General features: G+C 34.3%; 1 protein-coding gene across 3 annotated transcripts in view; it reads right to left on the minus strand.

Moving 5' to 3' along the window:
• The window catches only part of kat2b (K(lysine) acetyltransferase 2B), a 61,554-nt gene that overhangs the window by 26,496 nt on the left and 15,939 nt on the right, over window positions 1-19,119 (minus strand). For 2 of the 3 annotated variants that reach the window (XM_028818181.2, XM_051936036.1), the window contains exons 3-9: window positions 14,324-14,469; window positions 14,136-14,225; window positions 12,742-12,923; window positions 12,106-12,297; window positions 2,122-2,210; window positions 1,594-1,719; window positions 1,381-1,511 (exon numbers count right to left, since the gene is read on the minus strand). In XM_028818181.2, the coding sequence (XP_028674014.1) occupies window positions 1,381-1,511; window positions 1,594-1,719; window positions 2,122-2,210; window positions 12,106-12,297; window positions 12,742-12,923; window positions 14,136-14,225; window positions 14,324-14,469 (956 nt within the window). Of the gene's footprint in view, window positions 1-1,380; window positions 1,512-1,593; window positions 1,720-2,097; window positions 2,211-12,105; window positions 12,298-12,741; window positions 12,924-14,135; window positions 14,226-14,323; window positions 14,470-19,119 lie in introns of all 3 variants that reach the window. The other variant, XM_051936037.1, reaches the window with a different exon arrangement.

Raw genomic sequence — 19,119 nt, forward strand, 5'->3', positions numbered from 1 at the left:
AGGGTCACGGGGGTCTGCTGGAGCCAATCCCAGCCAACACAGGGCACAAGGCAGGAACCAATCCCGGACAGGGTGCCAACCCACCGCAGGACACACACAAACACACCCACACACCAAGCACACACTAGGGCCAATTTGGAATCGCCAATCCACCTAACCTGCATGTCTTTGGTCTGTGGGAGGAAACCGGAGCGCCCGGAGGAAACCCACGCAGACACGGGGAGAACATGCAAACTCCACGCAGGGAGGACCCGGGAAGCGAACCCAGGTCCCCAGGTCTTCTAACTGTGAGACAGCAGCGCTATGACTGTTTATACAAATTAAAAATTTAAAAACAGACCAGACTGGCCAAGACAGTATGTAGATATGCAAGTCCTTATGTTTACAGACAATAAAAACTGAATCAGGGAAATCATTTCAATATTTCTTAAGGCATTTTAGAACCCAGCTCACAGCAAGCTGTTTCTGGTTAAATTATACAAGAACAAAAGCACAGCCTCTCAAACAACTCTGTGTTCATTAAAAAAGAAGGTTAAAACATTTCATGGGTTAGTGAGAAAAATGAGTGACAACATGTTAATTTTCATGTGGAATATTATTACATGGGAAAAAACAATAAAGTCTGGTATATTCACAATAACAACAGTAATCCAAGTCACACTGGAAGGACAATAAGACATAGAATATTGAATTATAATAACAAGATAGCATGAGTAAAGAAATGCGCTGCTAGAAGATGAAGACTTTTTATCAGTACTCGAAGGACACACACTATATTTAAAAATGAAAAAAGGGAAAATCTTTGTGAAAAAATGTCATACATGAATGCTTTAAAGTACTGCTTATTAATATAGTTACAAAGCAGGTTATATAAGATATAGCTCAGAGGCTATTGGGTAAACAGTTTTACCTTTTGCATATAAAAAAGACGGCAAATACCTACCATGAAATAAATTATAAATGAATTGTTATAAATTTTTTCACTTTATCTTCCTGTCTGGTATTACTTCAACACATAACATAACTACTATTCAGTATACAATGCTGTTAGAGTTCATCCATGCATGGTATGTGTTATAATAAATTATGAATGGCCAACATTTCAGATTAAACCTATGCATGATATATTAAAATCAGTTTGTTAATAAATTACGGTTGGACAGCATTTCAGTTTAAATTTTCATAAGGTATATTATGGTCAATACTAAATGAAACTGACACTCCCAACATACACATTTTTAAAAATATTTTCTTACTTTTAGGTTGAGTAAATGAACCAATCTAAAACTTTCCATAAGGTTTTTTTGTTGTTGTTGTGTTTAGTTTTTTTAGTGATTAAACAAATATTTAAATTAATATGCTTTGTGGTATTATACTCACCTCTGGCCCCAGCATTGTACTTGGATCTATAGTTGACATCACTTCATTAATTAATTCCATAGGAATATCTCCTAAAACTCTTGCTCTTTTACTATCTTCAGACACAGTTTCCATAGATTTACGTTTTTCTCCTAAGTATAGAAAGTAAGATTGGTGTTAGGGCATATTTGTATTAAAATATTAAAATATAAAAAACTGTAGAAAAAAAATTACCTAGAGTTGGTTCGGAAATAATTGAACCTTTAGACACTGAGTTAATGCCTTCACAGTTTGCTGAATCCATAGTGGCTGGGCTGGAACTGCAAGAAAATTGCCTGGCCACAGGAGGAGAACTGATAACTACAAGTGCAAGTTATAATAAAAGTTACATCATTGTAAATAAAGGCAAAATAAGGAACATTAGTACTATGAAATTAAATGCAATATCTTAAAACCAAGTTTATTTAACTTCTTGTTCTGTTTTATCTACAAAATGAGCCACCAGTACTAATAAACATTTTTGTGTTAAAGTCCTTAAAATCATATTTTTTTCAATAATGTTTTCATTTCTACTTGGGTAAATCTAAAGATCATAATATCAAGATCAATGAGCATCATATCAAGTGTTAAACATACTGTATATGGTTTGAAATAGTATGTTTTTCCTAATAATACACCACCTCATTATTGTTTATCATTACATGATCAGCTATGCCTTACTTCTAAAAACAGAAAAACAATGACAAATATCTGATTGCATACCAAGCTGGCTACTAGATGAAGTCATAAAATCTTCATTCCAGATTGGGGAATTGTGACTATAAACTTCTTCCTCAAGCATTGAAAGAAATCTAAAGTAAAGAGCACAAATATATTTTATTTTATATTCATATAGTGTATTTGTGTAAAGAAATATTGTTACACAATCAGTAAGTGTTAATCATTGCATGGCTTTCAATGGCAGTCCTAATACTATTAATTTTAAGCACTATTTCAAAATGACAAGAGCGACTCTTTTATATTTTTCAAATCAGTTCTTTTCAAGTCCACATGATTGTAGCATACTAGTATTTAAGGACTGAAAAACAGGCTAAATTCTATTATGAATCTCTGCTACGTGAAGGCTGATTTATAGTTTACATATTCGGTGTTGACTAGTCTTTTCATGTGGAGTCTGTAAGTAGTGAGCAAATAATTACAATAAGATTAGATGGTTGTCTCATGGTTAAGCACCTGAACACAAAAATTTATTTGAAACCAGGGCAGAGATTAGTCAAATTTAAAAAACATATAGTGAATTACTGCACTGCCTTTTTTGATTGACATCATATGCCAACTGAGCACATTGAAACTTAATCTACAGGAGAGATGGAATGTCCAAGTAACATGTTGTGTGTGACATAAGCGTTTAAAAGAAAATCAAAGCACAGTATGCACTTGATAAAGTTCTTGATCGCTTACCTTAAAAGAAGGGTAATAAGTAAGGATAACATATAAATAATGAAGCATTCCAGTTGGAGTATATTTGTGTAAGTGTCTGGAAGATCTGCTGTGTGCGTTTGAACTGAAATTCCAGAATGTGATGCAGTACACAACTTTTGAAATTCCACTTATAACCCCTCTCATATGACTATGTCTTTCTTAGCCCCGATTATCACTCAGTTCTGTCCTGCCGAGTGTGCTGTACTTGAAAGGGTTAATAAGTATGATAGAGGTGTGTGAAAAACATGACTTGTTTTTTTTGTCAGCATATAAATTGTGTGTCCTCATTTTTTACAATAGGTATGATAAGTCCAATTACAAGAAGCAGTTAGTCTCAGATTAATTGTGTGTGTAATTGATGCACTTGCATGTTTGCTATTAAATCATTTGTGAATCATGTACTAGAAGTAATTAATTCTATAGGCACTTTTGACGTTTTTACTATTTGCTTTTAATTTGACTGAAATTAAAACGGAAATCATATCTTCTAGTAAAATGTGTTGATCTATTACACCTGACATTTTTCAGGTAAGGAAGACATAATTTTCAAAGTAAGGTAGTTATACTCACTAATCATGGTGCCAGGGAGAGTGGTGACATGTTGAATGTTGATTAGCACATGCAAGTAATAATGTACTCTATACATGTGATAATAATGACCCAATAAACTTACAGACAAAATGCACTGACTAACGAACATCTAGAATAGCTAACAAGAATTGCCACACTATAAATACAACATAATAATTATCAAGCATAATGCATGCACGTTTCTGCTCAAGTCGCTAATAAATCAAGAATATGTCAGTTTTATCTGATGCTGGCTGTTATATGTTATCTTACACAGTAATAAATATATAAATGCAAAATATTGTCTAGTATATAATCATATTTCTTAATATACAGTATAAAAACAAAACTGTGTACATTTTAAGAACTACAGCTTTCACAAAGATTATGTTTTTCATTTTATCTTCCATTAATTTGCACTTTCTGCCTTCATGTATGTATATAAATTGCATGAGTCTTTGATACTCATTTAGTCAAATTTAATTGCCTTAAAATCACGGCCTGTCTTTCAAAACAGGTAAACAGGTCATAGGAAACCAAACTACCAGTATTTCAACATGGATTTGAACCTTAGATCCAAAGACTGCAGCAGTAATGCCAGATAGAATTGTGATTATGTCTGACTTTTTCTTTGACTTTCTCTGTTACAACTGACCACAAATACTCCAAAGGTTTATTTTCACTAGGGTTGCTGCTGACTAGAATTTCTGTGTTCCTCTCCTTCATTTTCAACTGGCCATATTTCAATAATTAATTGATGACAGGATATTGCTGGACTCTATTTATGTAGATCAGTTTCAAACTGCTTTGTTTTCCTGCCTGCTTAAATAAACCAGTCTCTTTATGTGTACAACCCCAATTCCAATGAAGTTGGGACGTTGTGTAAAACGTAAATAAAAACAGAATACAATGATTTGCAAATCCTTTTCAACATATATTCAATTGAATACACTACAAAGACAAGATATCGAATGTTCAACTGATAAACTTAATTGTTGTTTTGCAAATCTTCACTCATTTTGAATTTGATGCCCACAACACATTCCAAAAAAGCTGGGACAGAGGCATGTTTACCACTATGTTATATCACGTTTCCTTTTAACAACACTCAATATGCATTTGGGAACTAAGGACACTAATTGTTGAAGCTGTGTAGGTGGAATTCTTTCCCATTCTTGCTTGATGTACAACTTCAGTTGCTCAACAGTCCGGGGTTTCCGTTGTCGTATTTTGCGCTTCATAATGCGCCACACATTTTCAATGGGAGACAGGTCTGGACTGCAGGCAGGCCAGTCTAGTACCCACACTCTTTTACTACGAAGCCACGCTGTTGTAACACATGCAGAATGTGGCTTCGCATTGTCCTGCTGAAATAAGCAGGGACATCTCTGAAAAAGACGTCGCTTGGATGGCAGCATATGTTGCTCCAAAACCTGTATGTACCTTTCAGCATTAATGGTGCCTTCACAGATGTGCAAGTTACACATGCCATGGGCACTAACACACCCCCATACCATCACAGATGCTGGCTTTTGAACTTTGCACTGATAACACTCCAGATGGTCCTTTTCCTCTTTGGCCCGGAGGACACGACGTCCATGATTTCCACAAACAATTTGAAATGTGGACTCATCAGACCACAGCACACTTTTCCACTTTGCGTCAGTCCATTTCAGATGAGCTCGGGCCCACAGAAGCCGGCGGCGTTTCTGGGTGTTGTTGATATATGGCTTTCGCTTTGCATGGCAGAGTTTTAACTTGCACTTGTAGATGTAGCGACGAACTGTGTTAACTGACAATGGTTTTCTGACGTATTCCTGAGCCCACGTGGTAATATCCTTTATAGAATGATGTCGGTTTTTAATGCAGTGCCGCCTGAGAAATCGAAGGTCATGGTCATCCAGTGTTGGTATTCGGCCTTGCCGCTTACGTGCAGACATTTCTCCAGATTCTCTGAATCTTTTGATGATATTATGGACAGTAGATGACGAAATCCCTAGATTCCTTGCAACTGTACGTTGAGAAACGCTGTTCTTAAACTGCTGGAATATTTGCCCATGCAGTTTTTCACAAAGTGGTGAACCTTGCCTCATCCTTGCTTGTGAATGACTGAGCCTTTTGGGGATGCTCCTTTTAAACCCAATCATGACAAACACCCGTTTCCAATTAACCTGTTCACCTGTGGAATGTTCAAAACAGGTGTTTTTTGAACATTCATCAATTTTCACAGTCTTTTGCTGCCCTTGTCCCAGCTTTTTTGGAACGTGTTGCAGGCATCAAATTCAAAATGAGTGAAGATTTGCAAAACAACAATAAAGTTTGAACACTCAATATCTTGTCTTTGTAGTGTATTCAATTGAATATATGTTGAAAAGGATTTGCAAATCATTGTATTCTGTTTTTAATTACGTTTTACACAACGTCCCAACTTCATTGGAATTGGGGTTGTATTTGTTGTGTACCTAGTAAAGAAATTAGATTCAATCATAACCTCATTTATTTGGAATTCGAAATATTCGTGCATCCAAAGGGTGACCCTACAATGACCTAAATCAGAAGGCGGCATGGCTCTACCTAATTTTTAATTTTATCACTGGGCAGCAAACATGCAAGCTACACAATTTTTCTACTATCTCCAAATTAGAAACTTTGCTAAATTAAATCTGCCCAATTTTTCTCAACTCCCATCTATTTCTATTCCAGAAAAGATACTGATCAGTCTTGAAGACTCAGACAGAATTTATATAATATATAAAACCATTTTAAAGTCCTGTCCTTTTAATGATCCTGGAGTACAGTGGGAAAAGGATCTCTTACTCAACATTTCAGAAAAGGAGTGGAAGGCAGCCATGCACATAATTCACTCTAGTTCTATATGTGCAAAGCATTCAATTATTCAACTTAAAATGTTTTATCGAGGATATCTATCTCATTTAAAATTGTCCAAAATGTTTCCAGGGCAAAATCCAACCAAACTAAGCTAAACCAAACAGATACACTGAGATATACTATGTGTCTTGCTTGTGCTTAATGAGTCTACACTGAAATGCATATACAATGCAATGTAGAAGCAGTTTTCATTTTCTGAGCATTCCAAGAGATTGTACAAACAATTTACTGCTACTCTAATCACAAGACCATGTAATGAAACTTTCTAATAAGGCAAACAAGTGTCTGGTCATCACCTTTTCCATTGTTTCACCACACCTACACCCCATATACTTACATACACCAACTCATTTATTGTAATCTTTTCAGGATACAAGTTGGATGGCTAATTGTACATAAAATCATAAGAACATAAGAAATGTTATGATAAGAATAGGCAATTCTGCTCATTATAGATTGTCAATCTCTATTCATAATATTAAAAAGGACTACTACCTACAACACTTCTTAGAAACCTATTTCATACATAGAATATTTTCTGTAAAGAAATGCTTTCATACATTCAAGCAAAATTTACCTTACACTTTTAAATTGTGTCCAAGTGTTCTAGTTGAACAATTGAAAATTAAGGGGAAATACATGTAAGACGGAAACCAGGAAGTACTTTTACCAAGACATGCAGTTGAAGCAAAAACCATGAACACTTTAAGAAATATCTGAATGAGATATTTAAAAAGGTCTCCAACTCCTCAGTCAGATGTGCTTACAGAGGGGACTGGAGGCTAGAAATTGCCTGGTGGGGAGGATAAGGAGGAAAGTATTTTTGGAAAGTGGTACAGAGGGAAGTAGGAATTAAGGTATTATTATATTCTCTAAAAATAATATAAGAAGGCCCAGCGGGGCATAGTGTTATTATTAGATATTTTGTACCTTATTTTTGTATTATTTTGTTCTTTGCATTTTTTCTTTCCCCTGTAATTATTTTGTTTGTAATAAATATTACCCTTATAAACTTCAAACTAGCTTGCAATGACAACTGTTCTCCGTGCAGAATTGAACCCCAAATTGGCACATCCTAGATTGTGTAATTACATCTACTATTTTAACTTTCTATGTGTAAAACCTTAAATTAATTTAGTTTAAACTTCATCTGTCACATACCTGCTGAGCTCTGAATTATGTCCAGGTTCATTTGAAATTATTTTGCTGATTCTACAGTATGTTCCAGGTTTAGCCATCTGCAGACTTAACCAGCTTCTTGGCTACAGTTTTATAGATCACTGACAGTATACAAATTAAAAACAGCAGTAACATTTATGTCTACCTCTAGGGTAACACCATATTTAAGATCACCTAGTTCTGAAAAGGTCACTCTAGCATCAACTCATTGCTTCATGCATTTAAACCAATTGTGCTTTCATCTCCACTTCTTGTCTTGAATATCCATCCATCCATCCATTTTCCAACCCGCTGAATCCAAACACAGGGTCACGGGGGTCTGCTGGAGCCAATCCCAGCCAACACAGGGCACAAGGTTTTTTACTTTACTCTCATTAACCCGACATGCTGTACTTTATCTAAAGCTTATTGAAAATCAAGATAAATAAAATCATAAACACCCCTCAAATGCACTGGAACAATGCTTTTGTTACTTCCTCATAAAATTTTAGCAAATTCATAAATTATGATCTCTTTTTAAGTGAAATGTGATCTGGTTCTGAAAGTGTATTTATCTTCAAAAGTTTTAACTGATGCAATTTTCTGTCTAAGTATTTTCAAAATCATTCAGTACTCCCTACAGTGACTGGGACAAACCTAGTTTCTTCTCAGGTAAATACTTTTGAAAAGGCAGTGTGGAATAGTAGTTGGACGTCAAACAGTGAGATTGTGGTTCCAAATGCCACTACTGACACTGTGTGAACATGAGCAAGTCATCTTTAAACCCACACTCACATAACTTCCTCATTTTTTTCATTTTTTCCTGTCTGTTCCAAAAAACATACAGTTAGGTCCATAAATTTTTGGACAGAGACAACTTTTTTCTAATTTTGGTTCTGTACATTAGCACAATGAATTTTAAACGAAACAACTCAGATGCAGTTGAAGTGCAGACTTTCAGCTTTAATTCAGAGGATGAACAAAACGATTGCATAAAAATGTGAGGCAACTAAAGCATTTTTTTAACACAATCCCTTCATTTCAGGGGCTCAAAAGTAATTGAGCAATTGACTTAAAGGCTATTTCATGGGCAGGTGTGGGCAAGTCCGTCGTTATGTCATTATCAATTAAGCAGATAAAAGGCCTGGAGTTGATTTGAGGTGTGGTGCTTGCATGTGGAAGATTTTGCTGTGAACAGACAACATGCGGTCAAAGGAGCTCTCCATGCAGGTGAAAGAAGCCATCCTTAAGCTGCGAAAACAGAAAAAACCCATCCGAGAAATTGCTACAATATTACGAGTGGCAAAATCAGTTTTGGTACATCCTGAGAAAGAAAGCAAGAACTGGTGAACTCAGCAATGCAAAAAGACCTGGAAGTCCACGGAAGACAACAGAGGTGGATGATCGCAGAATCATTTCCATGGTGAAGAGAAACCCCTTCACAACAGCCAACCAAGTGAACAACACTCTCCAGGGGGTAGGCGTATCGATATCCACGTCTACCATACAGAGAAGACTGCATGAAAGTAAATACAGAGGGTGCACTGCAAGGTGCAAGCCACTCATAAGCCTCAAGAATAGAAAGGCTAGATTGGACTTTGCTAAAGAACATCTAAAAAAGCCAGCACAGTTCTGGAAAAACATTCTTTGGACAGATGAAACCAAGATCAACCTCTACCAGAATGATGGCAAGAAAAAAGTATGGAGAAGGCGTGGAACAGCTCATTATCCAAAGCATACCACATCATCTGTAAAACACGGTGGAGGCAGTGTGATGGCTTGGGCTTGCATGGCTGCCAGTGGCACTGGGACACTAGTGTTTATTGATGATGTGACACAGGACAGAAGCAGCCGAATGAATTCTGAGGTGTTCAGAGACATACTGTCTGCTCAAATCCAGCTAAATGCAGTCAAATTGATTGGGTGGCGTTTCATGATACAGATGGACAATGACCCAAAACATACAGCCAAAGCAACCCAGGAGTTTATTAAAGCAAAGAAGTGGAAAAATCTTGAATGGCCAAGTCAGTCACCTGATCTTAACCCAATTGAACATGCATTTCACTTGTTGAAGAGTAAACTTCAGACAGAAAGGCCCACAAACAAACAGCAACTGAAAACCGCTGCAGTAAAGGCCTGGCAGAGCATTAAAAAGGAGGAAACCCAGCATCTGGTGATGTCCATGAGTTCAAGACTTCAGGCTGTCATTGCCAGCAAAGGGTTTTCAACCAAGTATTAGATATGAACATTTTATTTCCAGTTATTTAATTTGTCCAATTACTTTTGAGCCCCTGAAATGAAGGGATTGTGTTAAAAAAATGCTTTAGTTGCCTCACATTTTTATGCAATCGTTTTGTTCACCCCACTGAATTAATTAGAATTAGAAAAATTTAGATAATGAGAAAAAATTAGAAAAAAGTTGTCTCTGTCCAAATATTTATGGACCTAACTGTAATTATACTACACACAATCACGATTCAAGTATCCTACAGATTTCTGTTACTGTCATATCATCATAATTATGTGTTGCTATATGTATCTCCCATTTTCTTGGTTTATTTTTTATTATTGAAAAAGCAGTAAAATAAGCACTTTTTATTCTAGTACTGATTTTTATTTTCCAATTTCCATGTTGACTCATATATTATGTTATTTTTTACATTTCTAGCAATATTATTGTCTGATATCTTACATAAACTTTTATAACTAGACTCCCCACCATTACCTAGTTTAAACTGCCCTTAACTACCTCCAAAAGACTCCCCCTGATGTCCCTCTGTCTTTCACACAACCCTAACACATGTGTTAAACCTTCTAATCTTTTCTGATCAGCAGGTGGCAAAGACATAATATCAGACAAGACCATCTTGGCAGTTCTACTCCTTAGCTCCGAGTGTTTTTCTTGTAGGATTGATAAAATATACTTAGATGTGTCACTTGTACTAAAGTGGATTACCATTGCACTTGTCCTCTGATTGAAAAATGTTTTACACAAATGAGCAGAGTGTACATAGCAGTGAAGAATATTGCAGTGTCATGAGCATCTGGATACAATTAATGGAGCAAGCACTATAGAAAAGGGTGAACTAAACATAAAACAGCAAAATAAGCTTATGTTTTGACAAAAACACAAATATTTAAGAGAATAAGGATGAGGCCAACTCACTAAGCAATGAAAGCAAATAAAAGTGAAAATGATGCACTGACTGTGAAATGGGTTTGAATAAAAATGTACAGCCACAGAGGACCTCCAAAACGGATATTGGAAACCACTGATATAAGCTATTAAGAAAAAAATCACTAAATTTAACTGTTAGACTTGGCTTAATAAATTCACAATTTCTCTGTTTCATCAGTGACCAGTAGTGGTGAAATTTCAGGGGACATTGTACTGATCCACATTATTCTTAAACGTGGAAAATGTAACATTTAGTACAACGAAATATCATTATGCATGAGAAGACAAAAAGAGAAGAAGGAAAAGATTTTGAGTTGCAGAGATATGATGCATCACTTATAATTTTTTCTCATATTTAAACCTCTATCATGCTTTGATTGCCATTTTTAGTCAGGTAACAGCTTAGCTAGCTATGTTCCATCATATCTTCATGTCAACCAACAAAAGACCTGGGAGTTAGGCTTTGTTCACACAGCTCCATCCTTTGTATAGTAAAAAAGGAATTTAAACACATTTTGGGGATTATCCCATAATGGGCACAGAGATTATTCTTTGAACAAAATCAGATATTGAATTGCTCTGGGTAGTGTAGAAGCAAGCTGAATGTATTCACTAAGTCAAGCAACATACAAAAAGTCAAATCTTGTTCTCAACAACAAGGTATACTAATACATTCGTCCAAAACAATGACATTCTGTATGTTAATAACACCGTTACCTTTATGCTCCCAGATGTCCCACATATAGTATCTATTACAACTGTAATACAGTCATATCTAAATATATCATAATTACTGTATATCAACAATTACTTAAAAGACACTTTGCACTGAACTGTAATATGGTATTCCAAAAAATAAATCAGGCACCCATTAGACAAAAACACTAACCCATAAAATGACTGCAGTGGCACAGAATTGTTAACAAGAAACCTATATCAAACATTTCTGATAATATACTGTACATAATCAATAACAGACATAACTGCAGAATCAAACAGCGATAATAAAATATTTACTCCTATAACCTACTGATACTATTTTGATAACAAGATATTTTTGATTATTATCTCATTTATTTGGTCACTACCTAGAAATAGTTAACTTTACTCAAAAGTCTTATCCAAACACTAAGCTCCCATTTTATTATCACATTCCTAAACAATGTTCACAATGTTCACTGTAATAGCAATGATTCACCAGTCAATCTCACAATCACCTCTTGCATAACATGTGAACAGACACCAACGTACAGTATTTCAACTTCTCCACCTGGTAATGCTGTGTAACACTAACTTCCACAGAGTAAGACAGTGGGGTTTTTTTTAAGATTAAATCATCACAAAATATTTAGAAGTGCTACTTCTCATTATGACTGATGCAAAAAAAATTCAAGAGTTGATATTGTATATTTATAGAATTCTTATGAAATGTATTGAGTAGAAGGCTTAAAAATACACACACTTCTTACTTTGGAAAATGTGTGAGGATTAATGTTCGTTTCTCCGGGGGAAGCTTGTCTTTTTCTTGTCTGGCCTGTTCCAGTAGCTGCCTTCGCATTACAGTAAAGATAGATTTAAGAAGTGCTCTCCCAAACACCTGCGTTGCTTCATATCGAGGAAGACTGTCACAGAACTGGGGAACATTACAATAACACAACCACCTGTAAAACATAACACACTTAATAAAACACAGATGCAGTTCACTTGTATTTAATTTTTTTGAAATACTACTGTTGAAGATAGCAACATCACACTATGCATAACATTTGTATTACTGATAGCTATACACTTAAGCTATCACACTTCTTTCCAGATACAAACGAAAATATTTTCCATTATAAGCTGACAATATACAGTATTCATTAATGTGTTCCATATATCTTTTTCTCAATTTCTTATTAATTAATATAATCAATCTGTTTATATTTTACACAGATCATTTCACAGCATTATCTAAAGTTACTTTGCAAACCAACAAGATTACAGTACAAAGCAGCTTGTAACTGTAATTGCAATTGCTATTATGTATGCACAAAATTAACTTATTCTGGTTGTCTTGTGCATTTACTTGAAACAATATTATCATAATTATTATTTAGTTCTACCTAGTATAATTCACTTTATATCCATCAGCATCATCATTGGGTGATCGGAGTCTTCTTTGAGATGGAGTCTCAAGCTGCCAGTAATTGATTTGATTTAAAAACATCTTGGCCAGTTCCACAATAGTCTGTCTTTCTTTGGAGGGAAGATGGTTGAATTTGTATTGAACAAAATTGTTTACTCCCTAAAATATAAACAGTAATAAATTAATTGAAATTTTAAAAATACCAATCTAATACGTTTAACTGTACTCAGTAAGAATTATTATGTAAAAAAACATTTACATAGTTGATTATACTTGTAAATATTCTTCCTCTTGTTGCATCAGCCATGCTTTTTGGAATGTGTTTTTGGTTAGCAAAAATACATAGTCATATACAGTTCTGTATATTAAGTTCTGATCAACAGAAAATGCATAAACACCAGTTTTAGTTTTAATTTGTTTTATGATTATGGTAGTTTCTTTGGCAGACTATACATAATACAATCATTTAAAGGCTACTGTTGTTCAATATTTAGATACACCATGTACTAAGTTTTTTTTTTCATACACAAAATCACTGTTTTCTAAATAGAGTATTTAAAGCTTGTTATAGGTTTGATATACAGAATAGGAACTAAGAAACTACACAAATATTAACACGTTTAACAAACAGAAACTAAAATAAACGACTGACTGTTTCTACCATATTTTGTTTAACATAGAAACTCATTCAAAAATTGTACCAAAAAACATACCATCAGTAGGAAAAACATATAATCATTTATGAATAATGTAAGTGCTGGTTTGTAGAACCTATTCTAGCAAGATTGCAGGCAGTATGGTGTAGTGGTTCAGGCTTTGGACTTCAAACCCTGAGGTTGTGGGTTCAAATCCTGTGTGACTAGGAACAAGTCACTTGACCTGTCTGTGCTCCAATTGGAAAACCAAAAGAAATGTAACCAATTGTATCATAAATGTTGTAAGTCACCTTGGATAAAGTTGTCAGCTAAATAAGTAAATTTAAAGTTTTTGTTCAAGCAAGTATTATCTTGTTTCCATTACATTTTCAAAGTTAAAGCTATTCATAAATGTAATTGCTGAAACACTGATATTTCTAATTGCTTTAATTCAAGAAATCAATGTTTCATGTGAAATGTCCTTTTGGGTTCATATACCAAATTAATTTATAGTGTTCCAGCTTGGTCATAATCATATTTGTAAAGCAAAACAGTTCCTGTAAACAGTTACATATTTGTAAAGCAACATACAGTAGCTTTGGAAGACACTGCCTATTTTTATTAAAAAATAACTGTATTCCTGTATGTTATACCAGGTGGTCACCTTGATAAAATATATCAATCATTATTACACAAGCAATGGTTTTCAGCAGCATAAAATATCTATTGTGCTTACTTGCTCAATGCTGGGTTTTTCAAAAGGTGGGCTCTCTGAAGCACCTTCAACTACAGGTTTGCCCATCTGCAAGATACATTTTCTCAAAAGCTAATAAAAAGAAATACAAAATAAAGAGTGCATGTATGACATTTGAATGAAAATGTAGTGCTAATTTATTGCTTTAATTTAGGCACTCAGCTACATACTTTGAAGAGACAGAAATAAACTTGTTTAGTGTCAGCATCTTCTTCTTTATGTATGCAAGTAAACAAGTGTTCCACATCCAAAACTATGCCCAAAAGTCTGTTCATCTCCTCTTCCGACACATTTTCTAAGTGAGAAACATGCTCAGCTGTAAAAATAAATACATCAATTAAATAATTAAATACACAGAATATGCGATGAAAGGTATCTGAAAATAAAATTACTTTATTCGCAAGAAAGTGTCTATCTATTACAGCAATGTTAATCTAAGTGCATCTACATAATAGCATATAATTATCTAGTCTGGTTTTTAAACGATTGGAAACAAACTTTCAACAACTCTTGGCTTTTACTGCAACATTTGTAATCAACTAATACTCTCTAAAAACATGACACTTATTACAGAATGAGTTGTTGATTTTTTTTCTGGAGTAAAAGTATACAATAATTATGCACACTTTACAATTATGCCAAAAAACAATAAGATGCACCACTGGCTGCTGGTTAAATAAAAAAGGAACAATTAAGGGTTCTGAGTCTTTAAAAGCTACTCAATTAAAAATAAGGCAAAAGAAGTATGTTCCATTAGCACAAGATTAAGGAAGGCAGCTAAATCGAAAACCTGCAGCCACTGTGTCAATATGTTGTATAACACCCTGGCCTACACACCAGCAACAAACACATTCTTCTACAAAAGCTTGAAAATTAAATATAATAAAATTTAACAGAAAAACAGTGGTTTTCTAATTAAAAAAGATACAAAAAAAGTAAACATACTGGATCTGTAATAATAACATCTAATACCAGTATAAGTATTTCTTATATATGAACAGGAAAAAAAGGAACTCAGAGAACTGATAATTTCAGTTTATTCTTATAGTTTACCTGGGTAATTAATTCTATAGAAGTTTATAACATTGCTGTGTTTTAGCTCCACTTAGTTCTAGTCATCCAAGATGAAATGATGGCCTCGCTTCTGCCTCTGTGAAGTGTACACATTCTATAAAGAGGTTTAATATGAATCATTTTGTGTTTTTAAGTGATTGTGCCTGTCCTAGGCTGGTTTTCTGCCTCTCACATGAATATCAGTGTCAGCTGCCCCGATGGTTTTCTGAAGAACATTGCCTAAATATAGCATGAGATATTTAAAGAATTGTTTGTGAAAGAAAGTGCCAATACAGTAGGTGTACTATACACTAAGACGGTGTCATATATTGTGGTTAGTTGTGAGATGGCAGAAAACATTATAGTAACACTCCAAGAATGGGTTAAAGACCAGTTCTGAAAATAAGACAAAATAGGTTTGACACTTTCATGTTGAAACTAAATAATACAATGATTAGGCCGTTTTCGTTAAGATTTATTATCATTTTCACTTTAAAACTGCCTACCACATGCATATGGTGAAAAAATATCCTTAACTATCTGAAAAGTACGTTGGAGACATTACTTAGTCAAAAATACAGTATTTTATGTGCTACCAAAACAACAGAAAAACTACTGCAGAGTGAAATGGACATGGACTGTTTAAAACATTTACAGTACTTAAACCCACCTCACCCGACCCTCAGAATTAACCATATCACAAATTCTTGCATTTAGTTTTGCAGATGAACATTTCAAGTAGATCTTAGAAAGTAAAACACTTCTCTATATACATCCTGTACAAGTGTTCCAAAATTATTCTTGTGATATCTGTCAGAAATATCAACCGGTAAATCTTCATATGAGACAGAAACACGTGTTGGTTATGTACTGATTTTAAGAAAAAAACCAAAAGGTATGCACCCTTCGTCATTTTTGTCTTCTGTCATCTTTAAATGTTAACTCCTTGCTAAACAGAATCTCCCCAATTTTCCTCAACTTCCACTTGTTTCTATTACAGATAAATTTTGGTCAGTCTTGAAGACTCTGCATCTCTACAATTTATAAAAACATTTTAAAGTCACTTCCTTTCAAAGGTGACAGGGCAAAATGGGGAAAGGATCTTTCACTTAATATTTCAGAAAAGAAGTGGAAGGCAGCCATGCACAGAATACATTCTAGTTCCACCTGCGCAGAACACTCAATCATTCAACTTAAAATCTTCTATCAAGCACATTTACCTTGTTTACAACTATCCAAAATGTTTCAGGGAAAGATTCAACCTGTGAACGCTGCAATCTATCTCCAGTTCACTGGGCCACAAGTTTTTGGTGTGTACCAAATTAAGATTATTTTGGACAAAAATCTTTGAATGCCAATCAGAGAGCTTTGATGTCACAAGCACTCCTAACCCATTAACAACTGTGTGTGGCGTACTACCAGATAGATTTAAAGTGGAGAAGGACAAACAAACTGTAATTGCCTTTACTTCACTACTAGCACGTAGACTTGACTTGCTCAACAGGAAGAATCCCACCCCACCACTTTTAAGTCAGTGAGTAACTGATGTCCTATACTATTTGAAATTGGAAAGAATGAAATTCTCACTTAAAGGATGTGTTCATAACTTTTTTAAAATATGGCAGGATCTAATCAATAACATTTTAGAATAAGCTTCTATATCAGGACCTTGCTGCTTTTAAAGATTTGCTTTGTTGGTTGACTCTCCTCTCTTTCTTCTGGGTGTGGGTGATTGTTAGGTTTGATTTGATTGTATGGAATGTTATTTGATTTTAATCAAAATCAGTAAAAAAAAAAAAAAAAAAGTCTGTCAAAGAAGTTGTACGAAATGCTTTTGAACTTGGAGCTAGGGGGCAGGACATTAAAATATGCAAACTACAGATGCAAATATTTAACACTAATTTGTTTTCCTGACTAAACTTAACTATGTTAACCTCTGCCATTTTTATTCTGAATATTAAAATAACTTGGGTGTGCCTCCTACATTTCCAGTCAGTATATATGGTCAGCATGAAAATCTAAATCTAAATATGTAGTGCCTGTGCTGCTACTTTAAAGAAAAACAGATCAAACAGAGACAGAGTAATATGTTCTTTTTTGTGTCATTCTATCTTCGGCATGTGAGTTTATGCATTGACTTGCATAAGTGTAAAAGGTGGAATACAATGCTTGAAAGCAACAAATACAGTAGACTGATTTACTAAGCAATGATGAAATAAATTGATTCATTAAGCAATTTAAAGCTCAGGAACTTTAAAGAACTGGTGAGCACTTTAAGAAGTTCACTGACTAGCAAATACAGTATCTGTTTCCCAATAACAACCTTTCTTATAAGTGAACACTGTAATTAATATTATTATTTGGGTGTGAATTACAAATGACTGCACAGACCTGATTGTGCATTTTTACAGAAAAATAAAAATAATACACAATTAGTGTGCCCTATAGTAACTATATTTGAATATTTCTGTAAGTAATACAGAATATGACTGATCAAAATTCATTTTAAATAATTCACTAAGAAGCAGAGCGAACTGCAAAATATTTTATTTGGTACAAGTGTTTGGTACAATGCTTTTCACTCCAGTTGTTTTTAAATCCACCTGGTCTGTTTGCATCATTTCTTGGGCAAAAGATCCAAGGAAGGAATCTGAATATGCTAAAAAAAAAAAAAAAAAAAAAAAAAAGTGTATGTGCATTGTTAATATTTTTCCATTAACAATGTTTTTCTGGTTGAGACCCCTTATTAAGGAATGGATTTACAGATGCTGAAAAGAGATCAAAATAGGCTTTTATACAAAGCATGTACATCTATGTATAATACAGAAAATCAGTTGTGTGCTTCATATTTATGAAAGATAAAGAATGCAAAGAGGGCTTTGTTATTATAATGACAGTTCTTTCATCAGTGGATATTAGTTAAAATGCTCCTTATTTATCTTTGCAATTCTGATTAAAAGTTAATATATTTTTATTATGGTTTACAGTATGAAATTCAATATTTAACCCTCCATCCATCCATTTTCCAACCCGCTGAATTCGAACACAGGGTCACGGGGGTCTGCCGGAGCCAATCCCAGCCAATACAGGGCACAAGGCAGGAACCAATCCCGGGCAGGGTGCCAACCCACCACAGAATATTTAATCTCTTCCACTAAAATAAAATTTAATCTTTTCTTTAAATAACAGGATACTGAGAAACTAGTGATTTGGTAAAATACTGGCTAAACTCGAACCATATCTGGCAGTCCTCAGTATTAATAAAAATGTTTTGCGATTTATTTGTACAATGCTCAATTAAACATGTTTATATTTGTCTAAAATATTACTGAATTTAAAAAATGCGTACGCAAAGTAATGCTGCAATAAGTGATTTTATGTGTTTACTCACTAAAAGTCTTAAGCTGTCTTCCTGTCTTATGATAACTTACTTTGGAATTTAGATTTTCTAGTAAGATAGCAAGGGAAGCAACCAAACATAACAGACATAACAACCAAAACTGTGTTATAAAATATGTTTATATGCATTATTGGTTGCATAGAAATTAAGTTTATGTCTCAAATTTATCATGTATGGCATTATTTCAGGGTTGACTCCTGTGTTGCACTCACAACTCGGAACTGTATCAAGTAGGTTCAGGAAATCTGGTTCAGGTGGGATATTCAGATTTCTTCAGAGGTTCAGTTCAAGCTGCTTGCAGCCTTCTAGTTTTTATAGTGCTTTTAATGTTTAGGCAAATTTGCACATAGTACTGACCTTCTATTGACTTCAGTATTCTTTGCATTTATTCTCACCAAGTTGAGAACGTGTCAACTTCATTAAAATCATATTACATAACCTTTACATTTGCCTGTTATGTCCAGCTAAATTGATCATTATACCCAGTTCATTAAATCTTTGGTAAGTATCTTT

Source organism: Erpetoichthys calabaricus, chromosome 13 (genome assembly GCF_900747795.2).
Source record: "Erpetoichthys calabaricus chromosome 13, fErpCal1.3, whole genome shotgun sequence".
In the NCBI taxonomy this organism is placed as follows: domain Eukaryota; kingdom Metazoa; phylum Chordata; class Cladistia; order Polypteriformes; family Polypteridae; genus Erpetoichthys; species Erpetoichthys calabaricus.